The 27,441-nt window shown below is 37.7% G+C and overlaps 1 protein-coding gene across 2 annotated transcripts in view; it reads left to right on the forward strand.

Annotated features, from left to right (window-relative positions):
* Window positions 1-2,602: 2,602 nt before the first annotated feature.
* Window positions 2,603-27,441, forward strand: part of st14 (ST14 transmembrane serine protease matriptase) — a 58,914-nt gene continuing 34,075 nt past the window's right edge. For both annotated transcript variants that reach the window (XM_026934954.3, XM_026934955.3), the window contains exons 1-3: window positions 2,603-2,972; window positions 24,899-25,046; window positions 25,748-25,920. In XM_026934954.3, coding sequence (XP_026790755.2) covers window positions 2,949-2,972; window positions 24,899-25,046; window positions 25,748-25,920 — 345 coding nt within the window. In that variant the 5' untranslated portion in view covers window positions 2,603-2,948. The remainder of the gene's footprint in view (window positions 2,973-24,898; window positions 25,047-25,747; window positions 25,921-27,441) is intronic.

The following is a 27,441-nucleotide window of genomic DNA, read 5'->3' on the forward strand; positions in this document are numbered from 1 at the left end:
TAAAAACTAAAGAAAAATGTATAATACTATAATCTGGTGTAGTACAGAACCAATCTACTTATTACAAAGACAATGTAATGTATCCAGATCTCAATGTATCCTATTCTTTTCAGTCAGTTTTAATCTAATTCAAGCAGGATGAAGAGTAATGACCAGAAAAACACAGAGCCACAGGGGGGCAGTCAAGATATAAAAATGAGCTTTTGTGCACTTTACATGTGGTGTGTCTCTACAGGTTTACACCTCCAGTCTGTGCAGGAAAATCTGGGAGAGGAAGGAGGCGGTTTTCTGAAATGTAGTGACCTGACCATGAATCTGACCTTAACCCAATCAATCTGCTCTGACAGGATAAAAAAGTCTGGAGAAAGAGTGGCGTCCTATGAGCTTCACACACATCTGTAACATCCTGCAAGAGGAACTCCTGGAAACACTGAATGATTATTAAACATGTCTTACTTATCACAATTAAATATTAATGAATTGTGTAGCATGTCGTGTTTGACAATAATACATACAAATGGTAAACTCAACTATCTAAAAAATATTCTTAAAGAACCTTAAAGATATCTTAAAGAATCATATTTAAGGCAGAACGACATGAACAGCAAGTCACCGTTCCTTAATAGTCCATATAAATATGCATTAGGTTACTTCAAATACTTGCTCAGTGTCAGGTTTGTTTCTGTGTTTGTTTGTTTGTTTGTTTGTTTGTTTCAATAGTTATGATTGTACAATCAGAGGAATAGTAAACAAACAAATATTGGGTCAGATTGTTAAACAAAATGGACATAAATGATACACTGGTCACCCACATTAAAATAAGGAAACCAAAAACAAACAAACAAACAAACAAATAAATATCAGTTAAGGTGCGCTAGGAAATATCTCTTCATAGCAAATTCATATACACGGATCATAACATTAAAACCACCTGCCTAATATTGTGTAGGTCCCCCTTGTTTTTGCTCTGACCCAGACGTCTAGCCATCACAATTTGGCCCTTGTCAAACTTGCTCAGATCCTTACGCTTGCCCGTTTTTCCTGCTTCCAACACATCAACTTCGAGAACTGACTGTTCACTTGCTGCCTAATATATCCCACCCCTTGACGGGTGCCACTGTAACGAGATAATCAGTGTTATTCACGTCACCTGTCAGTGGTTTTAATGTTATGGCTGATCTGTGTACTTTTTTAGTTTTAATTTTTTTTTAATTAAATTAACATATGAATTAATGATCTGATCTGTTTCTATAAGGAAATATAGTAGCTTAGGGGTGCAGTAAATAAATCTTTGTTTAAGAATAAATGTTTCTTTACCATCTATAAAAGGTACATGTCTCATCCGTATCTAAGTAAGTACTAATGAGTTTACAGGGTAAATACTATGAAGAAGCTTACCATTTATTTTTCTTTCCAGTTTATATGATTAATCAAGGTGTTCCAGAACAACTTTCCCCTTGTTAGACAATTCTTTTTCAAAATTCCCTGTATATATCTTGTATCTACAATGTTTATACCCACTGCACTACCACACAGCACTCTCACACTGTAATGTTATTAATTAATTTTAGTAGACTTCTAACTGTAAGAGGTGAATTTCCCTCTGGGATGAATAAAGTGAACTATCTATCTATCTATCTATCTATCTATCTATTGTTACATTTTTTTGTCTCTGACATCAATTCGTGCAATTTCTCCATGAGCCATGTCATTTTTTTATTAACTGAATCAGACCAATATACATTAAGTATGACTTTAATAAGAGCAAAAGTCTTAGGCACATGCAAAGAAATGCTGTAGAGCAAAGATGCCTTCAAAAATAATTAAATAAAATTTTTCTACATTAAAAAAATACTATAAAGAGCAGTAAACAGTAATAAATGAAACAAAGTCAATATTTGGTGTGATGATCGTTCGCTTTAAAAAAAAATATATTAGTCTCAGGTACAATGCGTGCAGTTTTCTAAGGAAATGAGCTGGAAGTGTTACTGAGCATCTTGCAGAAGCAGCCACAGTTCTTCTGGAGACTTTGACTGTCGACTCGCTTCTTATTTCTGCAGCGAAACCCAGCAGCCTTCATTATTCCTTCATTTTTTGTCTGAAAAGTGTCTCTTATGTAATATGCTGCTTTCTTTACTGACATACAAACATTTTTCTGTAACATTTAATTTTGTTCTGGAAAACTAATGTTTGGAATCTAAAATGTTTTTGTAATGAATCAGTAATGTAGAAATCATAAAATAAAAATGATTTATATATATATATATATATATATTTAGAAAAAGATGGCATATTAACAAGAAAACATGTTCACAAGAAAGGAAATGATCAAGTTATCAAGAGAAGAAGGATACCAGTAATAGGCTACAGTTTGTAGAAACACATTAAAACATGCTTAACTGCATAAACCCAATTAGGTGACATTCATAATAATCCTTATTTCCTAATCTCAGATGTATAACCAAATGTGATTCATTGTGAATCAGTGTTAAATGCGTGTGTTTCTGGCTATATATAGAATATTTACCTGTTGAAGTCTCAGGCCTACCTGTCTGTTTCACTTCCAGTTTGATGACGCAAGCCGCGTCAACACCTTCGGAAGCGCGCGCTACTGTACTAAAGCCGGAGTAGTGCGCTAGTGCGCGTGCCTGGCGTTCCCTTGACGTGTGGAGAACGTGTGTGGATCTTACTGTCCTCTGACTGCTGAGGAGACATGTAGAGGTGTTCAAACTGCTGGAAGACTACACAACAACACGCCTACAATGCCCAAACCTGCGCCGTACTTCTCGTACTTCTAAACCAGCTTGTTGTTGTTGTTGTTGTTGTTTTCGAGAGGACCTGTTGGATTATTGGCTGAGGAAGTAAGCGCGAGGAGTTATTTACTGCTGCTTTGTGTGGAGGAGAAACTTCACCTCATTCACTTTGACAGTCTCTGAACAGGATTCGACATGAGTACGGCAGTATATGAAAATGTGAGTTTCTTCTGTTCATTTCTTCACTTCTGAACGAGATTTGGGTTTGTCTTTGTTCACTTACACTACATTTTCTTCCCCCTGTGTTCTGTACTTATTGTGGGTGGAGTGCACTCCCTCAGGCAACAGGGCACTTGCTTCAACTGAACTCAGTAAGCTCAGGTGAATGAATAAAGTGCCCTGTTGGTTTTATTTTGCTGTGAATGACACCTATATTTTTGCCTTTTCTTTAAAAAAAAAAAAAAATTATATATATATAAAGACAAGATGGAAAGCAAGTGATTTTTGAATGTATGTGCTCAATGTCAAAAATGATTCCCAATGAACTTCAATTTACCTAACAAACATTTAAAAAAATATCTTTAAAAGTATTTCCCATCAGTATGCCCATCAATCAGTATATTCATCCATCCATTTATCCATTGTAAGCCCTTTAGAAGAAAAAAATGAAGAAGAAAGTTATTTGTCTCATATAGCTAAAAAGTGTATATATATATATATATATGTGTGTGTATATATGTATATATATGTATGTATAAAGTGTGTGTAGACATGTATATTGCTGGACTTCCCATTTCCACGGTGGCTTAATGCTTAGTATGTTTGCCTCGCACCTCCAGGGTTTGGGGGTTGATTCCCGCCTCCGCCCTGTTTGTGTGGAGTTTGCATGTTCTCCCCGTGCTTCGGAGGCCCAGTCCAAAAACATGCGTTGTACGCTGACTGGCATTTCTAAATTGTCAGTAGTGAGTGAATGGGTGTGTGAGTGTGTGCGATTGTGTCTTCCGATGGATTGGCACCCCATCCAGGGTGTCCCCTGCCTTGTGCCCTGAGTCCCCTGGGATAGGCTCCGGGCTCCCCGTGACCCTCTGTAGATTAAGCGGTGCAGAGGATGGCTGGATGGGCATCCCATTACAAAACCATGGGCATTAATATGGAGTTGCCCCCTTTGCAGCTATAACAGCCTCCACTCTTCTGGGAAGGCTTTCTACAAGGTTTTGGAGTGTGTCTGTGGGAATCTGGTCCCACCATCTTTCAGGGTACAAGGAAGGCAAGCATCGAGACTCTTCTCTGTTCTGGCAACTAGGTGGTGGAATGAACTTTCCCTAGATGTCTGAACAGCAGCAGTGGCAGTCTTCAAATGACGACTAAAGACTTACCTCTTCCTAAAGTACTTAAATTAGCACTTAAAAAAAAAACCAAACAAACAAAAAACTTTGTATTGTCTGAGCGCTTGTTACTATATTACCTCCTCAACAGAGTTTTTGGACTGATGGTATTCTTAGTTTGTGACCTAGCGAACCAATATCAGAATGTATTTATTGATAGAGACTTCAAAGCACTTTTGTAAGTCACTCTGGATAAGGGCGTCTGCCAAATGCCATAAATGTAAATGTAAATCTGTGCTTATTCAGCCACAACAGCATTAGTGAGGTCAGGCACTGATGTAGGACCAAACATCTCAATCGATGTTCCAGTTCATCCCAAACGTGTTCAGTAGGGTTGAGGTCAGAGCTCAGTGCAGGCCACTGGAGTTCCTTAACACCAAACTTGTCAAACCATGTTTTTATGGACCTCACTTTGTGAAAAACAGCCCCAAAACATTATCCCTCCTCTACCAAACTTAACTGTTGGCACTGTGCATTCCAGTAGGTAGTGTTCTCCTGGCATTCCCCAAACCTAGATTCATCCATCAGACTGCTAGATAGTGAAGCATGATTCTTCACTCCAGGGAACACGTTTCCACTGCTCCAGAGTCCAGTGGCGGTGTGCTTTACACCACTTCAGCCGACGCGTGCCATTGCGCATAGTGATATTAGGCTTGGGTGCAGATGCTCAGCCATGGAAACCCATTTCATGAAACTCCCACGAAACTGACTACTGCCAAAGGTAACATCCTATGGCAGTGCCAAGTTTAAAGTGACTGAGCTCTTCAGTACGACCCATTCTATTGCAAATGCTTGTCTATAGAGATTGCATGGCTTTGTGTTTTATTGATTTTATATACTGATTAGCTATGGGTGTGGCTAAAACACTTGAACTCAAATAATTAGGAGGACCGTCCACATATAGTGTACATGACAGTAGAGTGAAATTATTTCTTCACATTTTCCAGTATGTTAGGAAGCTGAGGTCAGAATGTGGGAATGATACAGCACCAGGGCTAAACAGTGGCAGCTTGGCAGTGCTGAACTTCTGATCAGTAACCCAAAGCCTTAACCACTGAACCACCACTGGGGTGGCATGTATCGAGAGCCTATACAGTGCGAGGTTGGACCTGGCTAAGCCGTCCATCATAGGGCACCATGCACACGTTCACAACTAGGGCCAACTTAACATATAGCCAATCCACCTGCTGGTATAAGCCTGATGGAGACCCACAGGGACATGAAGAAAACATGCACCTTTCCTGAAACTTTGTGGTAAAAATGTACCAAGTGCCCTAGTTCCTGTTTGGATTTAGTACCATGCAGGATCACTGTTGTCATCTTTGCATTCAATTATAGTCCCAGACTCTTCTCAGAGCAGTCTAATCCACAAATTTAGCTAGTGTTGAACAGTGTTTATTAGTTTTCTGTTTTGGTTTTTCTTGTTAAACTTTACTAGTCATTTAATATATCACTGGTACCATCTAAACTTTAATATATATTTTTATATATTTTATTACTTGATCTATATTGTTTTTATATCTCTCATTAAAGTTCTTAAAGTTCTTAAAGGCTTATGTATATATATATATATATATATATATATATATATATATATATATATATATATATATATATATATATATATATATATATATATATATATAGAAAATACACACACATGCCATGAACTTTAAGAACTTTAATGAGAGATATAAAATCAATATAGATCAAGTAATAAAATATTACAGGATGTGCTTTTATGGAAGAATAATCAATGATTGTGTGGGGTGATGTGGCCTGAGGCAAACTTAGATTAGTTCACTATAACATCCCAAAATCCCAAAATGCTTAATAATGTTTATTTTTTAGCAGCCATAAACAATTGTTCCCTCTCCAGCCTTTCTTCTCTTGAAGTCAATAAGGCAAAAATTGATAGTCATGTTACTGCAGAGCTGAAAAAATGCAAAGTTCTCCCTTTCCCATGGTGGAAAACATCAGCTTTTACAGCTTTACCTCTGACCGTTACAAAGCAATGACACTGGAGACTCCTTCCGTACATGCTAAACAAGCATCTGCTTGGCGAAATCATCAACATATCAACAAGTATGATTTTTTAAATCAGTTTATGTTGACAGTCTGCCATGCAACTTCTTGTGTAAATTGTTACTATAGAAATTGCAGCATATTAGAACGGATAGCCAGTACTGCTATCAGAGCTGCTGTTATACAAAATTAATCAACACCTTCTGACCAATCCGATTTGAGAATTTATGTCAGTGTTGCAGTGTAAATCGCAAAAAAAATTATCCTTTTAAAAAACTGGTGATAAATGGTGCCTAATGAATCTCAGGCTGTTTGGATCAACACTTGATCATTTTAAAACTCGATTTGGGACACAGGCTATTGTGCAGCATGAAGGATTTTAAAGTCAGCTGTCAATAGCTGGACGTGTAGTGATGCAAAACCAGGTGTATACTTCTTACTTTAACATATTGGACATGCTGTATCTTGCCTGTTACGTGTTTTGTTTGCACCTAAACATTAATAGTCTGTGGGAGAAATGTTAAATACCTGAGTCAGCATGTTGTGTAAGACTGCATTGTGACATGCACAGTAAGGTGTAAATAGGTGACACACCCAGTGACATGATTAATGAGGTATTTGATTAAGCCAAAACAGTAATAATGGAAGCAAAACGGTGAATGAATCGATGTGTATTGATATGTATTAACTGGTTAGCAGTCTATGAGTGAAGTCTATGATGGAGAAAGAAAACAGATGTAATATGTTTGTTATACTTCTGTTTGCGCATGCCTGTTGGTGTGAATGTACGTGTATGTGTAAACAGGATGTGTGCATTGTAGGGCCAGATTTTCTAGTCTGTACAGGAGAAAGCAAGCAGTCGTTGTAAATAACCAGTCGGGCTGAGTGGTGCGGAAATAGCTTGAGAGTGATGCAACAGAACTGCAGCTACAGATGCGAGGACGTTCACTGGATTTTATAAGAATGAAGTTAGAAGAAAGGTTAAGCGTTAACACTGCCCTTTATCTACTACTTCATCATAACCTTTCCTACTAGTTGTCTGATCTGAACCATTAAAGCTTGGGATCATAGTGTTTATGTTAGCTTTCAACTGTACTGCACAAACTGCACTGCAATGCAAGATGGCAAGATGAGAGTATAATTTAAATATTATAAAATGTTTACAAAAAAAGGAAGAAAAAAGAGGGGAGGGGGAAATCTGTATAAAACCTGAACATTTTACAGTTTTTTTTTTTTTTAAACCAAATTTGTTTGTAATTGTTTTAAGGATGCAGACAGTATATGTGATGTATCAGAAAAGTGTATTGTTGCATGATTTATCATGATATCATGATTATATTGTAATATTGCCCAACCATGTTTTTCTTCACCCACAGTTTGCAGCACATAGTGTGAATAATTGGTGCACTAACAATGTCTGCATGTTCATTACCATAATTTCTCCCTGTCATGTGAAGAAGGTGTTTTTTTTCTTCCCAAACAGCTTTTACCACACCTCAGCATTCATACTTACAGTCTGATCAAGTCTGAGCACCCTACCAAGCTAGCTTGCCAGTAAAAGCTATAGCTCCAGCAAGTCCAGCCTGCTGTGACATCTCTGTAACTCAGTAGGTTGTATGAGAATAATGCAATGAGATGATCTGTAGTTATCAGATCCAGATAGTTGTACTCAAAACATCTGGATCTGTATTTGGATTTAAACCTGAAATGGGGTGGCTTAAACCTTAGAGTTTTTTTTCTTTTTTCTTTTCTTTCTTTTTTTTTTTAAGTCCTGCTTGGACAACTATTATTTGTGTGCTCTTTTGAGCTGTGTCTTATTTCTGTCATTTTTTTTTCACATTCAAATATTGTCACAGATAATACACAATAACCAGGAACAGAACAGAATAGAAGCTTTGTTGCTACGCATCACTTCTACAGTTTTACTACAAACCTACATACCCAATGCTAAAACAATATATGAATACAAAATATAACTAAACAATATTCAGTATTAAAACAGTATAAAACATACACAATAGAAAGAGATGTAGAAATATGTTTTCTACTATTTAAAGATACTATTTTCCCTGTAAATATAATAATCAGCACAGGGCACATATCACCCATTATTAAATATATAAAAAGTTAATAGTGCATTATGAATTATGGAGAACACAATTATAATCTACTAAAAAAGTCTAAATAAATGAAGAAAGTGCTATAAAGAGATGAAATGATTCACAAAATATCTCACAATAACCATTTCCCTGTCTAACTTGTATATTATTTTTTCTTGGATTCCATTCAGTGCAATGTGTTGGACTTGACCATGCTCTGGTAGCAATACTGAGGTAGATAAACCTGTGCCTGTTATTGAAAGAATGAGTGTCATCTCCCTCATGAAAAGAGAAGCTCTGTAATCTTCTGCAACATGCTGAGATTCTTTGGCTATATTAAAAAGGTCGGGCTTGTTGGAACCTGACCTCTGCCGTTCTGTGCACTTCACTAACAGGTGAACTTTTTGTTCTTTGCATAGAGGAGAGCTTTTCTTTTGGAAAGAAAAGGTAGGTTTGTGCTACATTTTGGTGAACCACTTTCTTTGGTGTTTGAAGTTTGCACTCCAGCTATGATCCTAATGTTGCTAACAATAAAGGCAAGTCTTTGTCACCTACAATAATTGAAATTTTCACTGTGGCATTGTTCTGAAATGGGAATAATTCCTGTTGCGTGATTTTGGAGTTATGTAAGTGATAGGGGACTACACTGTTTGCTTTAAGGACTTTGCAATAAGCACTTTGCAATAAGCACTTCACCTGTTGCTGAACCGAGAATTTGCAGTCAATTCTACAAGATAGCTGTATATCTGCATCTATCGTTTAAGAAGATGTTTAAAAAGACAGCTATTCTTAGCCATACTGCTAAGTACGGTAAAGTGCTTTCTACCAACCTACTAATGAGCTTGCAAGTTTGGGGACTTGTGATATATACAAACATGGAAGACAGTGTTGCTGAAAAATGTTGTCTTATTAGTGAGTGATGCTGCATTGAAAATATTGCAATTTTGCAGTGTAACTATAAGTAACAACTTTTGGGATATTCACCAGTACATGATGTGACTTTAACTGACAAACAACCTCATCATTGTCAGAGTTAAACTCTTTATTACTGATGCTTAATTATTTTTATTTTTTTAATTTTTAATAGCCAGCCAATCCTGTTTCTGTGGAAAAAAAAAAAAAAAAAAAAAAAACTAAGTGTATAAAAAAAAAATAAAAATAAAAAACTTACTTTTGCACTGTAGCTGTAGTGACAAGTGATTCAGGATTGTTTTATCCGGAATTGTCTTTGTGACTACTACCTTTATCAAGGCAGCCATCTTGGACAAACAGACTCACTTTTTTCCTGGTATGGAATCACTCTACACTTTAGGCCCCACCTCCAAATGTTTGAAAGGAGAACTGTCAGACTATCGCTGCTGTTAACACAGTTGGGTATTTTAAAAAAAAGCTCCTACAGCTGAATATTATTTGAATTAAGTATACAAATTGCAAGCTACTTTAGCCTTATAGCTGCAGAATATTCTTTTAAGACAAGACTGATTAAAAGGCTCCATTTGGACATAAAGACATAACTCACCTATGTACTACATCCATTTTTTTTCTCTATATTCAGTTTGACATTCATATGCACTCTGCTTTTTGTGGCGCAGTTTGCAATTCTGCAATCTCTTTGACTGGACATGAATGAATGAAGAACGTGAGCTATGGTTTTGCAGGCAGAAATCACTGTGCTTTCACACATAAGACCAACATTAGTGTCCAATTATACGATTTATACTCCTTTTATTACGCCGCCTAAATGCAAGTGTTTGTCATTCATGACACATAGTGCTCTTTCCAAGCTCTGGTTAATTGAAATAAATTTCACTTGGTGGAGTTTTAATTTCATCTCTAGTGCTATTTGAAGAAATGATCTGGACAGGCAACTTATCAGAAATAGTTGAATTTGCATGTAGGAATAGACTGGTGATCCATTCAGGGTGTATTCCTGCCTTGTTCCCAGTGCTCCCGGGATAGGCTCCAGATCCATCTGACCAGGATCAAGCACTTACTGAAGATGAATGAATGCAAGCAACAGGACATGTGATAATACTCTGTTTTACAATTTTTTTTAACAACTGCTTTCATTCATTCATACCTTCATCTTTAGTAGCCACTTTACCCTGGTCAGGGATCCTGAGCCTATCCCAGGAGCACTGGATGTGACATAGGAATATATCATGGATGAGATGCAACCCTGAACCTGGGAAACAACAATGGTACCACCATGCCACCGTTTTTTACTGATATATTTATTTAATTATTTCTTTATTTAAGCATTAGATTAAATACTGCTTGCTGTAGGTATGCTTGGAAAAGTTGTGAACCTATAGGAGAAGCAGGACATGATATGAAGTGCAGCTGGACGAGGTGTATGCAATAATCTCACACAGATCTCAGATCGGTTTTTAGTTAGTCTCACTTCAAGACATTAGTTATTTATAGCTGTTCATCTCAGGGGGGACATTTATATTACTGTTTCCTGGTGGAAATCTCGCAGAACATTAAGCTCAGGTACCAACCCTAATACTTTTTCCTCAGTCATTAATAGATTTAACTATCCGTATCCTACATTAAAAGAATACTAGGCATTTCAATGTATTAAAAATATGAAAATGAGGCAATTTATCATTTAATATTTGCTAATTCGCATACCAAATATCACTAAATTACAGTTTTCAACATTTTCTATTGTGCTAATTCACCCAGTGGTCAGACCTTTACTTAGTATTTCTTAGTATATCTTTACTTGTGTGTGTGTATTTGGCATGTTTATATGAAAATTATCAAGATCTTAAGGAAATTCCAGTGTTAAAGTTTTGCATTTACACATATAGCTCATTTTAAATGTGAAGAAAAAGATTTGTCTTTTTGAAAACTCCTTAAATATTATTTACATGATGTAATCAGCAGAAAGCAGCTGCAGTTGCGGTGTACCTGTGCCCATTGTAGCCTCAGATTCCTGTTTTTTGCTGAGAGAAGTGGAACCCCTGTGGTCTTCTGCTGCTGTAGCCCACCTGCCTCAAGGTTTGACGTGTTGTGTGGTGCTTTTCTGTTCACCATGGCTGTAAAGAGTTGTTGTTTGACTAACTACAGACTTTCTGTCAACTCAAACCATTCTGGCCATTCTCATCTGACGTCTCTTATCAACAAGGCGTTTCTTACTGAATGTTTTTTGTTTTCGCACCATTCTGTGTATACTGTTTTGTGTGTGTGTGTGTGTGTGTGTGTGTTTGTGTGTGTGAAAATCCCAAGAGATCAGCAACAACCATGCATAGACAAAGTCACTGACAGCACAATTTCCCCCATTCTGATGTTTGATGTGAACATTGACTGAAACTCCTGACCTGTATCTGCATGATCTTCTGCATTGCACTGCTGCAACATGTTTAGATAATTGCATTATTGAGCAGTGGTACAAGTGTTTCTATTAAAGTGGCCAGTGAGTGTATAAACACTTCATAGTTTGTTGACTGTTGGCTCCTGCAACGCAGCTGTGACATATCCTGCATGAATTCAGGATAAGACTCGAAATTACTCATGGATATTATTTTATGTAGGATTTCATACTTGCATTTATTCATTGGCAAACACTTTTATCCAAAGTGACAAATGAGGGAGAATATAATTTAAGCATACTGAGGTTTAAAGGTAGGTGCCCTGGCTTCAAGGGTCTAACAGTGGTGCTCTGCCCATTCTAGGAGTTCAACTCCCAACCCTCACTTTGCTAGCTCAGAATCTTTACCACAGAGCCACCTCTAGTCGAAAAACACGAAGGTTAATCGCCTCACTGATTACAATATAAACACCGTTCTCTTCATTGCTGATGATATCTACAGTCTGGGAGCAGACTGCATTATGTTTTTAAATGCATATGAAACTTTCTGTGCAACACTTGTCCTGTATATGCGGAAAGATCAGGTGTGTCAACATGATCTCCATGATTTAATGTGCCATATTTCTTTCAAATAAAGTAGTATGAAATTGAATATTAGGGTTAATATTAGGGCTTCATTCGTACAAAATCTGACAAAATCAACCTTGTTTTTCCATTAGAGAAAGTGGTATATGCATGAATATTTATATGAGATGAAATGGTGAGATACAAAATTTCCCCTTTAAGATTCTGACGAGACTGATATGATGAGGGGAAGTGAGATAATTTCACTGCTCATTTCACTGTCATTTTGGGTTTTCTTTATTTCTGATTCATATTTTTACCAGATGTTAAAAATGTAAATCAGCAGATAAAAGATTCCCAGATTAATGCATCAGTAATTAAGTTTTATTACTCTTCAGTAATTTTTGACATCATCCTCGTCTTAGATTTGAGGTGGTGGCATAGCATTGGATCTGTTTTGAGTGTAAACCCCAGGCTTCCACGTGATACGATACAATTTTGATTTACAGGCGTCTATTTGATATTTACCGTTACCATTGAATCTGCTACGATACAATATGAATTTCAATTCATAAGGCAGCAAGTTGATATTTGATGATACTTCTGAATCTGCTCTGATCAATCTGGGACCAACTTTGTTCAGAATCTAGGGGAAGCCTGCATTTAATTTGTGAATGATAAAGACAAAGAGAAGGAGTATTTTAAATGTATTGGAATTACGGGCAAATCACTTGGCTAGCCTATGACATTATTTACACATCAGTTTAAAATATGATTTTTTTTTTACACACCAATTGTTTGTCCTTTTCGATAATCGATTTTTAATCAATTATAATGGAGTAATAATCGATTTATGGCTGTCACCTCGATTCATTTCAATTGTTGCCTTATAAAATGATGCATCAATCCAAACTGCCTGATTATTACAACCCTGGACTCTGTTTGTCAATAGACAAATACCTTTCCTTTTTCAACACACTGGTAGGGATGCATCAGTGATGCAGGTGTTGTCAGATGCCGTTCTCAGATACTCATACTCCAATACCAACATCCGGCGCCATGCGATACCAAGTGATCTGTGCTCTGTGAAAATATCAAGAGGAGGTACTACATCATTTTCCTACTATACAACTAACCTGATGAAACATCTTAAAAGACAAGCACAAATGGCTACAGACAATGCTAGGCTATGTTGGTCATGTTGATGATCAGACTCCAAACCCACTGTCCAATGCAACCTTACTAGCTAGCTCATGCACTTTATTAAAAATAAACTAGATAACAGTATAAATAATGTGCCTACTAATAACAAAAAACATATACACATACATGGACTGAAAACATGATATCTTTGTATCATGGGGAAACTCTTGTTTAAACCTTTATAATGTCTTTTCTTATTTTTTTATACATCTAAAAACCCTCATATTTACGAGCAACACTAGATGCCAGGGTTATTCTAAAGCCTTTCATTGTCCTGTCCTATTTTAACTCCTCTAACTTCTCCAGTTTTACCCAGATAGCAAATGAGTGATGTCATATCAGTGATGACATCATCGAGCTCTTTCTATAATTAACCCTGATCAGATCGTATCTCAGGCACGATGTGAAGCAGAGCTTACCGTTACTATTTTTTTGACCCAAAACACAAACTTAATTTGTTTTGAAGTGCGTGATTTTTGTTCTGTTTAGCAGAACATACAGTAAACATGTCTACACCCGTGAATACACACTGGAGTCTTTGTCCTCCCTGAGTTCAGCCTGTGCTCCGCTGGGGAAAGCTGGAAGCTTCTGCCTCTGTCTCTCTGTTAATGCTTCTCTCGCTCATCCTTTAAAGTTCAGCTTAACACTCACCTCTCAGGATTTTTCTAATGGCTGTCTGGTTCTCAGTCTCGCAAAAGACATATATGAATTATACTTATTTAGTCTCCCAAGCATGCTGACATTTCTCGTATTATTCTCTTGTTTAAATGGTAATTGAAAGGGCTGCAGAATGAATAATATTTTAGGCTTTCTCAATTATTAAACATTATCAGCTGAAATATTGGTGAGCTTAGCTAAAGTTATCTGACTGGCTAATGTAAAATTTAGATCTTTATTGATTTTGTCTTAGCATCCTGTGGTGGTGTAAACATTTTTTATTTTGTGCATATTTAGCATTTATACTTTCACTTCATTATTGGCCCAGGTTCACTGTAATTGTTTTAAATGATTGGTGAAAAAATAATTAAAATAAAATCAGGTAGCCAATATCTTATTTTATTTTATTATATTATTTTTATATGTCATATTATTATTATAATAGCACAGTAATTTTTGGGCTATATTAAATCTGGTCTTTTCAGATCCAGCCAATCAGGTTTAATTTAAAGTAATCATTATAAGCATCAAATCATAAACACAAAGAAGTTTGCAATTTTCTGTCCATCAAGAAGGCTGTAATCATAAACTAATCGACTGGTTCTCAGCCTCACCCGCGGTGACCTCAGACACAGGACATGTTTGAACTGTTTCAGAGGTCGTTGAGTGTTTCTTAACAGAGGATCATAAGCACAGTCAGAAGAGGATTATCACACAGAGCAATGATATGTGTCTTCAGCTATTTACTCCAGGCTTGTTGAAGTGTCGAAACACTGAGATGATGTTGAGATAACAGCAAGACGCTGATTTTTATAGTCAAACCAGATTTTCAGCTTCTATCAGTGCCTCGGGTGGGGCTGATACGTAGTGAAACTATCTAAGGCTTCAGCCTATCATGATGCTACAACCATTCATGTCTGGGAGTCCAAGATACTGTAGGGAAGTCCCTGCTGTGCTTGAAGCTAGCTTTATACAGAATATATAGTTAGGACTTTTCTCCAAGTGTGTTCAACTGCGAACTCAAACAATAAGTTAATACTAAGGTATACTTATATACTTATCACATTAAAGGTACATTAGTAACGATTTGTCAGTATTAGGTCTCTGAAGGTTATGTAGGTGGAGGTCAATGAGATTTGACTTAGCATTAGCTGTCATAAGCTTTAATGTTTGGTATTAGCACTGTTAGCATTATAAGCTACACATTACATTTACACTTACGGCATTTGGCAGACGCCCTTATCCAGAGCGACTTACAATTATCTCATTTATACAACTGAGCAGTTGAGGGTTAAGGGCCTTGCTCAGGGGCCCAGCAGTGACAGCTTGGCAGTACTGGGATTTGAACTCTCAACCTTCCGATCAGGAGTCCAATGACTTAACCACTGAGCTACCACTTCCCTATACTTCCCTACACAATAGGCCGATCAGCTGCCGATCAGCTGCTGATCAGTGAGACACATCAACAGCCTTCGCTGTTCTGCTTTTCTTGTAATGAGCTCTCATAAGCTTTAAGGGCTGGTGTCAGTGTTGTTAGCATTCTAAGCTACTCGGTGGGCTATTCAGCCCCGTTATAATATACCTATAAACACGAAAAAAAAATCTCATGCTCATTTATGAGTATAGTCAAGAGTGCCTTCACTCCAATAATAAAAAAAAAATGTATCTACTTGACTCGTTATGCAACGGAAGCCATGCAAACAACTCAAAGCTTTGATACATTTACATACCTGTCTAGAAGCAACGTCGCTAATTCTGCATCCAGCTTCATCACCTTCAAAGTACTAAATTACATTGTAGAAAAAATGCTGCCAATTTTTATTCTATTCCCTACAAAATGAATGAGAAATAAACACAAACTAGCATTGTGGACCGGACTGCAGTTTTTCTAAAGGATTTTCTCAGCCACATAATACACTTGTTCTTTGTGCATCCATTCCCAGGGGCCAATTGTCTCACAATCCATCCCTGACTGTTACAACCCCATAGTTAATTCTTTTCCTCTAACAGCATGGTCCAAAGTGTTTTAGTGTGTCTCTGCCACTAAATGGTGACGGCATTATGATTTCAGATTGAAACAGCTTGTCTGTCTGAGATTCTCGTTAGTGCGATATGTCAAGAACATGTGGTTGAATGTTTGTTGGATTTATGTGGAATGATCATTGTCACCAGCAGATGAAGTGATTAGATTTTGGAATTGATCTGAACAGGATCAAGGTCACAGCAAAGTCAAATGTCTAAAATAGTTTTTATTTCTGGCATACAAATTAGTAACAAGAAGGATTTGGCAACAAATTCCTCTTATACCACAGCAATTTTACAGTGCTATCAAAGAACCACACATCCTACTTTTTTTATCAGTTTATAGTTAAATTTAATGTTGCAGAATGTCTGTGAATCAAGTTAGTTCCTGGTATCATATGTGTTATAACAGCTATAAACTGTGTCCCCGCCCTGCGTGCCCTCCAGGGTGTATTCCCGCCTCACTCCCAGTGTTCCCTGCACAGGTCCTGGATCCATTCTGACTCTGACCAGGATAAAGTGATTATGAAGATGAATGAAGGAATGAATCATATGAATATTAAAAATTCATCAGAACATTTGTATACAGGACTGATTGCAGTGCTCCAGTAAACCATCAGTTTTGGCTTCATTTGCATTTTGCAGCCTTACACAATATCAATATTGCTCTAATCATCAATAAGCAAAGTATGATTCAGCCTGTTATTAAAACTGTGTGGATGTGGATATATCTTGAATAAGAGCATATTTATGTAATTTTTTATTAGAGATTATTATATCAGTAAATTTGTAGAAGACTAGAAATAGGTTTAATAATCACATATTTGGTTTGTTGTGATCTCACAATAGGAAATGCTAGATAAATTTGTCTAAATTCAAGATATTTTCACTTGCCTTGTGTAATTGCCAAACCTGTGTGTTCATCCCACTGGGAACTCAACCAGCATTGTAATACCTTATTTTTCACAAACCAATGTGTTAAGATATAAAACTGTTTAGTGTTAGTGAAAGCACAGCATTTCTCCAGAGACACAAGCATTTCTGTGATACCCTTAATCTGCGTTTGGCAATTCAAGGCCCTTCCAGTAGAGATTACATTAGTGTGATGAAACTCCGCAGATGTAGCATAGGAGGCTTTTTTGTTTCTTGCAATTCTGTTATTTTATATATATATTATATTATATATATATATTATATTATATATATTGTGTGTGTGTGTGTGTATATGTATGTATATGTATACACACGCACACTCACTGTCCGTTGCATTTATGTAACCAGCCAATCATTTGGCAGCAGCATAGTGCAAAAAATCATGCAGATACCAGTCAAGAGCTTCAGGTAATGTTCACATCAAGAATGAAGAAAAAGTGTGATTGCTGTGACTGACTTTGATCGTGGCATGGTTGTTGGTACCAGATCGACTGGTTTGAATATTTCAGAAATGGGTGATTTCGTGGGAATTTCACACATAACAGTTTACACTTTAAAGTTTACATGGAATGGTGCAAAAAACAAAAACATCACACAACATCCTGTGTGCAGAGGGTCTGCAGGCTGAAACACCTTGTTGATGAGAGAGATCAGAAGAGAATGACCAGACTGGTCTGAGCTGACAGGAAGTCTATAGTAACTCAAATAAGTGCTCTTTATAACTGTGGTGAGCAGAAAATCAAAATCATCTCAGAATGTACAACACATCAAACGTGGATGGTCTTCAACAGCAGAAGACCACATCAGGTTCCACGCCTGTCCAGATTCTTCTTCTTGGCTGACTGGAGTGGAACCCAATATGGTCTTCTGACCATATGTTGTAGTCCACCCACCTCGAGGTTCGATGTTTTGTGCATGCCGAGATGCTTTTCTGATCAGTATGGTTGTAAAGAGTGATTCTTTGAGTTACGGTATGTTTCCTGGCAACTCAAACCAATCTGGCCTTTTTTCTCTGCCCTCTCTTATCAAAAAGGTGTTTCCACCCACAGAACTGTCGCTCACTCAATGTTTTTTGTTTTTCACACCATTCTGTGTAAACTCTAGAGACTGTTGTGTGTGAAATTCCCAGGACATCAGCAGTTTCTGAAATACTCATACCAGCCCATCTGGCACCAACCTCAATGCCACGATGAAAGTCACAGAGATCAATTTTTCTTCATTCTGATGTTTGATATGAACATTACCAGAAGCTCTTGACCTGTAGCTGCATGATGTTTTGCATTGCGCCACTGCCATATGATTGGCTGATTACATAACTGTGTGTGTGCGTGTGTGTGAGACCAAAAAATTGTTTAACTTCCCCTTTGCTGTTGCAGTCACTGAGACCTCGTGAAAGATGATTTGTCACTGCCGTGTCGTAGTAGTTTTCCACATGACTGGCCCTGTCAGTGATTTCTATGCTTTGGTCTGAGCTTGACATTGTAGATACAGTAATGGAGTAAACCAGTGACCTGATCTCTCTCTCTCTCTCTCTCTCTCTCTCTCACACATACTCACTCACTCACACACACACACACACACACACACACAAACACACCATGTGAGTGTCACTGCTGTGCTGAGATCAAACCACCACCCAAATAATATCTGCTCATCAGTACTTCAGTGATGGTCACATTCTGTTGATAGAGAAGGTAGAGCGAGAGTGCTACATTATGCATAGCAGCTGAGGGGCTACAGTCAGTATCTATCCTGTATAGCCAAAAGTTTGTGGACACCTCACCATCACACTCATATATATTTTTTGAACATCATATTCCAGATTTTGTCCCCATTTTGCTGTTATAATAACCTCCAATCTTCTGGGAAGTCTTTCCCCTAGATTTTGGAGCGTGGCTGTGGAGATTTGTGCTCATTCAGACACAAGAGTATTAGTGAGGTCAGGCACTGATGTTAGGTGAGGAGGCCTGGGGTGCAGTCTGCGTTCCAGTTCATCCCAAAGGCGTTCAGTGGGGTTGAGGTTAGGACATTCGAGTTCTTCCACTCCAACCTTGTCAAATCATGTCATCGTTGACCTCACTTTGTGCATAGGGGCATTATCATGCTGGAACGTGTTTGGGCTAGGCCTCTTAGTTCAATTGAAGGTCTACAGCATACAAAGACATGCTATACAATTGTGAGCTTCCAACGTTGTGGCAGCAGTTTGGGGAAGGAACACAGATAGGTGTGATGGTCAGGTGTCCACAAACTCTTGGTCATATAATGTGTCTACAGTGTGACCTATATGGTAGTTTACTGACTAAATAAGCATTGGGTATAGCTACAGAGTACGGTTTGGTGTGGTAGTGTTTATTTCAGTATTTGACGGTGTTTTTGCAGCATGGGTACGGGTGTAAATCACTGGTTTGCTGCAAGCTGTGGCTTTGCTTTTTGCTGCTCTTGGGCCACCACCAAGCCAGGTTATGATAGTTACCATATGTTGAAGATTGATAACTGGCAGAATTCTCTTTTTGGCTATCGCTAACTACACACGTTTCCTCTTGGGCATTTGGCAGGTTGACAGACAGGCCTTATCTCACTATGATTTTATGTTCTAAAAAACATAAATAAGCTGGCAGTCTGGGAAATGGAGGATGGAGGCACTATCAAAGTGCATCCGATTTGTGACCCTTGACTTGTTTCTCATTTCCTGAACAGATATTTTTCCTTATCTCGCATCTGTCTGACCCAGTCCTGCTGCATTTTGGCAATGCACTTGACTGAGCAGCTGGCCCTAGGAGGCCTCACCTGCATACCTACTGTGTTCAAGTGGGACATGACTGAAATGTCAGGTGTGAGATTAAGAAGGTCCCGGAGTCAGCACACAGCATTCTATCACTCAGTGCAAAACACAAAAATACCTTCCTGTCTAAAACTGTAATGTGTTTATATGAATAGTGCAACTGAGTAAGAAAACTTTACCCTGGATTGGTAGGATTGGCGGGGAGTGGAAGGAAGGAATCGGTGATGGGAGGAAGGAAGGAATCAGTGAAGAAAGAAATTAATCAGTAGTGGAAAAGGAATGATTCAATGAAGGTAGGAATGAAGCAATGAAGGAACGAAAGAGTGAATCACGTGAAGGAAGGAAGGAACCAAAGAAGGGCGGAAGGAATCAATGAAGGAAGGAAGGACTGAGTCAGTGAAGGGAGGAAAGAATGAATCAATTAATGGAGGAAGGAAGGAGTCAATGAAGGGAGGAAGGAATGAATCAATGAAGGGAGGCAAGAAGGAGTCAGTGAAGGGAGGATGGAATGAGTCAATGCAGGGAGGAAGGAATGAGTCAATGAAGGGAGGAAGGAACGAGTCAATGCAGGGAGGAAGGAAAGAGTCAATGAAGGGAGGAAAGAAAGAGTCAATGAAGGGAGGTAGGAAAGCGTCAATGAGGGGAGGAAGGAAAGAGTCTAAGAAAGGAAGAAGGAACGAATCAATGAGAGGAGGAAGGAATAAATTATTGAGGGGGGAAGAGAACGAGTCAATGAAGGTGGGAGGAAAGGAGTCAATGAAGGCAGGAGGGATTGAGTCAATGAAGGGAGGAGGGAATGAATCAATGAAGGGAGGACATAATGAATCAATGAAGATAAGAAGAAATGAATCAATGAAGGGAGAAAGGAATGACTCAATGAAGGGAGCTGGAAGGAAGCAGTTTTGGAAGGACAGAGCAAACATAAATGAACAAACAAAATGAACAAACAAAAAAGCAAAGAAAAAAAGGAATCAATCCAATCAACAAGCAGTGTCACACACAAGCCTATGTAAAGCAATAAAGTGACCATAAAATAGGCCTGATTCCAGATGTATTTATTTAATATGCAAATTTAAAATGTATATATATATATATTTTTACAGAATATACTTTAATTTTATTTATTTTTATTTTAAACAGGCTTGATTTTTCTTTTGTTTTTAAGCCAAGTGGGTGCAGTTTAATGTATGAATGGTGGTATAAAACTTTTAGCACCCTCTGCTGACTGTGAATCAAACAGTAATTCCAATAAATCATTGACAAGCCGTTCCCTTTCCCATTACCTAACGCCCAAAAGTGGGGCGTTAAAAGTGGGAATTTCTTGCGAGTTCCCTTCTAGTGAAAAAGGGTGGAGCCAAGCAACACTGTTCAGGCAGTGTGTTCAGAGAAATGTCTACTGCATGATAAAAATTATACGGTCATCAACGGTCCACAAACACTATAAACTGCATCTTTATAGTTTTTTTCTTGTCATGACGACGTTGAAAAACATGATGACATTGAATAAGTGTCACCTTCAGTGGCTAAAAAACTGATCAGTCTGATCCCGTGGCTCTAACATCATCTTCTAAAAACATACTTTACAAGTGTTCACCAATCCTCTTATTCACTCTTGGTCAATTTCCCTCTGACTGTGTTTTTCTAAAGCCTGCTGAACAGGATGGTGTGCACTTGACTTAATTTCACCTGTGCCAAACTCGGTTTGTGACAGCCACTCCCTCTGTGCTCATTTACTGCCAGTTCCAGTTTTAGACAGTTACAATGTGGTGAGAGTCACTTCTTAGTGCTGTTTTTTTTTTTTTTTAATTATTATTATTTTCCTGGAGGCTAGACCTCCAGGCTGTTATCTCAGCCATGTGTTGTTCTTTTAACATTCTTTCACATGGAGATACTATGGATTATGCCTTATAACACAGAAAGGCTATAAAGCACTTCTGTAAATGCTGTAAATGTAAATGTCTGTTGACGGGTGTGTATTTTTCCTTCTGAACTGATATGATGTGCAACTCGATATGATTTCAACAACCTGATGTATTAAGCAGCTAATTATTCTATGACACTATTCATAGTTGTTTTGATATGATTCATTATACTGAAACTGGACCGTGTGATTCAGGCTCACTGAAACTGGACCATCAAAGTTGGAAAACGTCACTTGGTTCGATGAATCTTGATTTGTACTGTAACATGCAGATGGTAGGATCAGAATTTGGCATCACCCACATCAATTCATGGATCCAACCTACCTTTCTGTAAGCAGTTCAGGCTGGTGGCGGTGATATGATGGTGTGGGGAATGTTGTGAATCTGTTTACAGCCACAGTTCAGCCACATTATAATGTTACTTCCAGCATGATAATGTGCCAAGTCACAAAGTCTCAAACTGGTTCCATGAACATGCAAATGTGTTCAGTGGTTATTTGAGTAACCATAGCTTTCCTGTCAGCTCGAACCAGTCTGGCCATTCTCCTCTGACCTCTCTCATCAAACAAAGGAGAAATGGAAGCAAATGTGATAGATAAAATCTCCAGAAGAAGTGTGGCACTGAGTGTCGCTAAGAAAAACAATCTTCTTATCAAATTGCATGGCAGTGTAGTTAAGAATGCACAGGCTGGCCACACCAAATATTGACTAGTATAGTTTATTACTAGTCATGAGACAGAATATCGTTGTCTCCAATATTGCAATACAGTTGCGATCTCCGAGGTGTATTACAATATTTCCATTTAATATTCCTTATATAACATTATATAACAGGAATGTACAAATCAATGTGAGCTAGCTAGCGAGTTAGTGGACATGCTTTAAAGTGAGTTTGACTTCTTCGGGATCTATTTCCGCTAGCAGAGCAAAAATAAACAGAACATTTGGCCATATTGTGTCCGAAATGCCACTTAATCAATATTAATTTCTTGTTTATAGAACTGTTGTCTACAGCCTCGTGCCTGCAGTGAATCACAGCCATGCGGGTATTCAGTATAACTGCACTCTTGGTCATGAGATATTGCTTAAATATGAGCTCTAACTCTTACACACTAGGCAGCAGAACCAGCGGTAGTAGCTTACAGGGTATGAAGTTTGCAAGTGAAAACCTGCGTGCCTCAAAGCATGATTACTTAACAGTCTAATAAGTTAAGCTAATCAAAAGAAAGCATTATGGCACACGAGTGTAACACAAGGCCTGCAACCTTGTTTCATTTGGCCTGTGTGAACTTGGAAAAAATTATACTGAAATAGTCCATAGTACACTACTGCTCAACTTTTTCACACTATTTAGGATTCAAAACATGTACATAGCATAGCCATCCATTACCGTAAACCACTGTATATAAGTGCACTCAGATGTCTGTCGTGGCTGGCTTGACTGTGGTTTGAATGCGGGTTAAACTCAACCCCTGTATGTTGAGCTTGATGTAAGTCACACTCACATCTAAAAATGATTCAGAAGCATGTTGTGTGTTGTGCTGGCAGTGGCATAACCTGAAATTAATTTCAGAGGAATGAAGAAATAAGCAAAATAAAATAATGATTGTTTTTTTTCTCATCTGTACAATTCAGCTGGTAGGTATGGCATGCTCATACATTTGGATATCAGACATGAGTGAGTGCAGTGATGACACAAATTTGTTATTTAATCATTTAAGGCATAGTCTACCATCAAACAGTCTCTCCATATTAATAACGTTGCCATGAAATACATTTATGACAGGGAAAAAGACTCAAATAACGTTAATAATAATTGCAATATTACAATGTATTGATATTGCTGTGGTTTGATTTGTTGTCATTACAAAATAAATGTATCCAAATTTAATATTTTATTAGTGTCAGTAACATTTCATGTCAATATCGTCTCGTGAAGCTTGTATCAGCCTGGATATGTTTCGTTTCGTGGCTTTAGTGTATCGTTGATTTATTACTGATGACTTTATAGTCATTTCTAATATATTGGAATGCTCCATTCCATTGTTTCTGAAGGCATCCTTACTTTACAGAACCTTCTTTACAGTCTGCATAACAGACTTTTGCACAGCACTGTATATTTGGAGATGTTGCTTCCTTTACTCTCGGCTGGTGACATAATCAATGTAATGAATTAATGATCCAGAAAGCGTGTGGGACGTATTCAGACCATTTGGTTCCTGATGAGATTTCTTTTGTATGTGGCATCAAATCATGTATGAAATGTTTGTTTTTAGGTCAACCATGATGGAGAAAGGAGCAACTGAATATTGAACATTTGCCATTCAGAAACAGAAATATAATATAGTATAACATAATGTAATATAATGTAACAGCTCAAACACCATCTAAACCCACTGATCAGTCTGATTGGAGCACTGGCAGATATTCCAATGAGCATACTTGATTGACATTGCACCTGTCTGAGACACAAGATTACTGAACCCTGCCTTATTGCTGACACAATGTTTGCCTTCATTTGACTCAAGAAATGATAAAAAAAAAAAACTGTAAAAAAGAAATTACATCAGCCTTTTAATAAAACTTAAAAACGAAAGCTTTCCTAACATTAGGATCTACCTACTTTACATTAAAAAGGTGGAAATTCTGCTAAACTACATGTTGATTTTTGGAAATTACCAGAGTCATCTGTTTACTTTATGTGTGAGTGTGTGAAAGAGAGACAGAAGTAGAGGTGGGTATCATAAAACTCTGAAATGCTTGCAGAAGATGTGATCTGCAGCATGATTCATGGTTTGTTGCTTTTCCCCCAAACATTCCCTCTTGGCTCAACACTGCAGTTGACAGTGAAAGAACAGAACTCATCTCAGCGAAATTAGAATGCAAGAAATTCCACTCTGATTTCCATAACTGATAACATTCTTTCAGAAAAGTGTTTACGTGGGTTTTATGATCCCAGAAAAACAGGTTGAACGGTTAACCACTTAACCATGTCTCAGCTTGCTGCCACAGTAAGAGTTACATTTCATTGTAAACAGACTGGGTTTGTTCTTTATCTCAGAATTTTAGACAATGAAAGTAAAAATTTTGAAAAAAAAAAAAAGAAAGTAAAAAATTAATTAGATTTTGTTACTGAGCAGGTTTGGTCAAATGTCAATAAAACTTTTAAAACTTTTATCTCTCTTCCTCTCTCTCTCTCTCTCTCTCTCTCTCTCTCTCTCTTTCTTTTTATAGGGTCAAAACGGCAATGAAAGCATCACCTTCCTAACAAAGGAACAGAAGGTGGCATCGAAGCGGAAGAAGACAGGTCTGGTAGTGGGAAGTGTGGTGTTGCTGCTGGTGCTGGCGGCTGTGGCTGGCTTTCTCATATGGTGGTTCGCTGGTACGAATCTTTCCAGATCTTGTGGCCTAATTCAGTCCAACGACCCTCTAACCCTAAATATTTAGTGTTGAAACACAAGTGATTTAATCTATAATGGGTCTAAGCTAAGAATTAGCTAAGCCTAAGAAAGACTATGTAAGAAGAATGGGGTCGTTCTAAGATAGGGTGCTTGATTAATGATCTGACTGATTTATAGAAGATACACTTATGGCAGCCAGTATATTATGATTCAGTATATTATTTAGAGCTGTTACAGTGCAATACGATGTGAAGTTTGAGTTAAAAAACGTGTCATCATTAATAAAACAGGTATAGAAGCAGTGTCTCCTTTCTGAGTGTCTCCTTTCTGAGATTCACAATCACATAAGCCATACCCCATCCTCTCAGACTGATTGGTACAAAGGAGATGTCTACGTCACAAACACTAACAGGCACAGAGGCCACACCTCCTTCACTAATACTGTGAGACGCAGGCCGTGCCTTCTTCACTAAAAGCGGAATAACACGCTTCAAGATGTACAGTTATAGAAGCATAATCAACTTCGGGATGGTAACAGTAACTCGGTCGTATCATACCGTCCCATCGTTGTTTATTATCCTAATAGCATATTTTATTCCTTACTTGTCAGGTTAACAACTTGCATCTTTCGCAGTGCAAAATTCACCCCATTTACAGGAAAGTGCTTCTTCTCTTCCTCCAGTCAGGCGCAGCACACCCCAGCAGGAACTGGCACCTAAACTGGGACTCCAGCAAAATTTGGGTACGCGAGTCTTCAGCGGAGAGATGAAGCTGATAGATGGCGCGTACAAGCCTGAATATGAGGACCCCAAAAGCAGGGAGTTCCGTGAGACAGCTGATGCGCTGCAGGACATTGTGAGTTTCTGTAATATCACTCCTGTGCCTGACAGTGATGAACTCTCGAGTACATCTCGAGCCTCTCTCAGAATAAAACTGAGTAGAATAAACCCAGAGTACACACAAAAAAATATACAGAAATAAAGAATAGTCCAAAACTCAAATAATGTTGTCAGTGGCGGTCCTACAGTGGTGTCTTTCTACTGACTGATGGTTTACTGGGGGGGTTGATAAATTGTGCATAAAGTCAGTAACTCTACTGCTATGTAGTGACCTATATGATAGATTCACTAGATAAAGCAGCAACAAACAGTAATGTTTCTACTCTCTAGGCTGTGGATATATTTATGAGTTAAACCTGCAATCTGTGTGTCAGAATTAAAATCAGTGTCTATTTAATTCCAGCAGAGGGTGCTACAGATATTACTTAGGATATGTGGCATCTCTCCTTTTTTATTACATATTTTATTCTGGATCACAAGCCATATGGGTCGAAGAAGAAAAGGGTAATATATTTTTGCATATTAATACTTTTCTGTAATATGAACAGCCTTTGGAAGCAAAAAAGACATGTCTTTGACCCATATACACACAAATGGGTAGAATATTATTTTTATTAATTGTAATACTAAAATACTATTAATAATAAAGTACTAATTACTTACTACTAATAAAATTTAATTAGTTATAATATCTATGACAAATCCCAATCTTATAGTCAAGAGATTGAAATAAAACAAAATGTTTTAATTTGTTTTAATTTAGAGAAAATCACAAGTTGACTCTGCCATGATAATTTAGCATGTGTACTAATGTTTCACATCACCGCAAACCGCACTTTGCTTCTATAATAAGATCATAGGTGGAGGAACTACTCTTCTGCTCTTTTGCCTCATTGCCTGAAGGGTTTCATTTCTCAAGGCGAACACATATAAATACTGGGCAAAGATTATTTTAATGACCAACCTCTTCTGATTTTCCAGGTCTGATGGTAATAGCTGACTCTGTGGCACTATGCTCCATTTAACGCCCGTATAAAGCTGGTGTTATTTTCAGTGACTGCAGTATCAATCATGGTTACAGGGACAAATTGGTTCAAAAAAAGAGAGTTTTACAAATACAATTTTTTTTTTGTTCAAAGACTGATGAAATCATTTTGTGAAAATGTACCCAAGTCGCATTATGAATTCATTGGAAGGAATAAAAAAAACCTTATTTGCATCTCCAAAGCAAAAGGTAGTACAACCTCAGCCCTGTAGGAATATCTGTTGGTGTGTGTTTAGTTCTTAGTTCACTCCTGTGATGGATTCAGTACCGTATCATATCACACTCATCAAGTGATGCAAAGTTAATTGTAATGAAATAAAAACGATGAACTTTTCAGCATTGGACAGTTTTCAAATGCACTCGGAGTGATAGACACAACTCTTATTCACGTAAAACCGGCTGAAAAGAACATTTTGAAACAGAAAGCTCACACACTTCTTAAACATTCAGCATGTGAGGGATTCGTGCTTTATGTTTCCTGACAGGAAGACA

This window comes from Pangasianodon hypophthalmus, chromosome 14 (genome assembly GCF_027358585.1).
Source record: "Pangasianodon hypophthalmus isolate fPanHyp1 chromosome 14, fPanHyp1.pri, whole genome shotgun sequence".
NCBI classification, from domain to species: Eukaryota; Metazoa; Chordata; class Actinopteri; order Siluriformes; family Pangasiidae; genus Pangasianodon; species Pangasianodon hypophthalmus.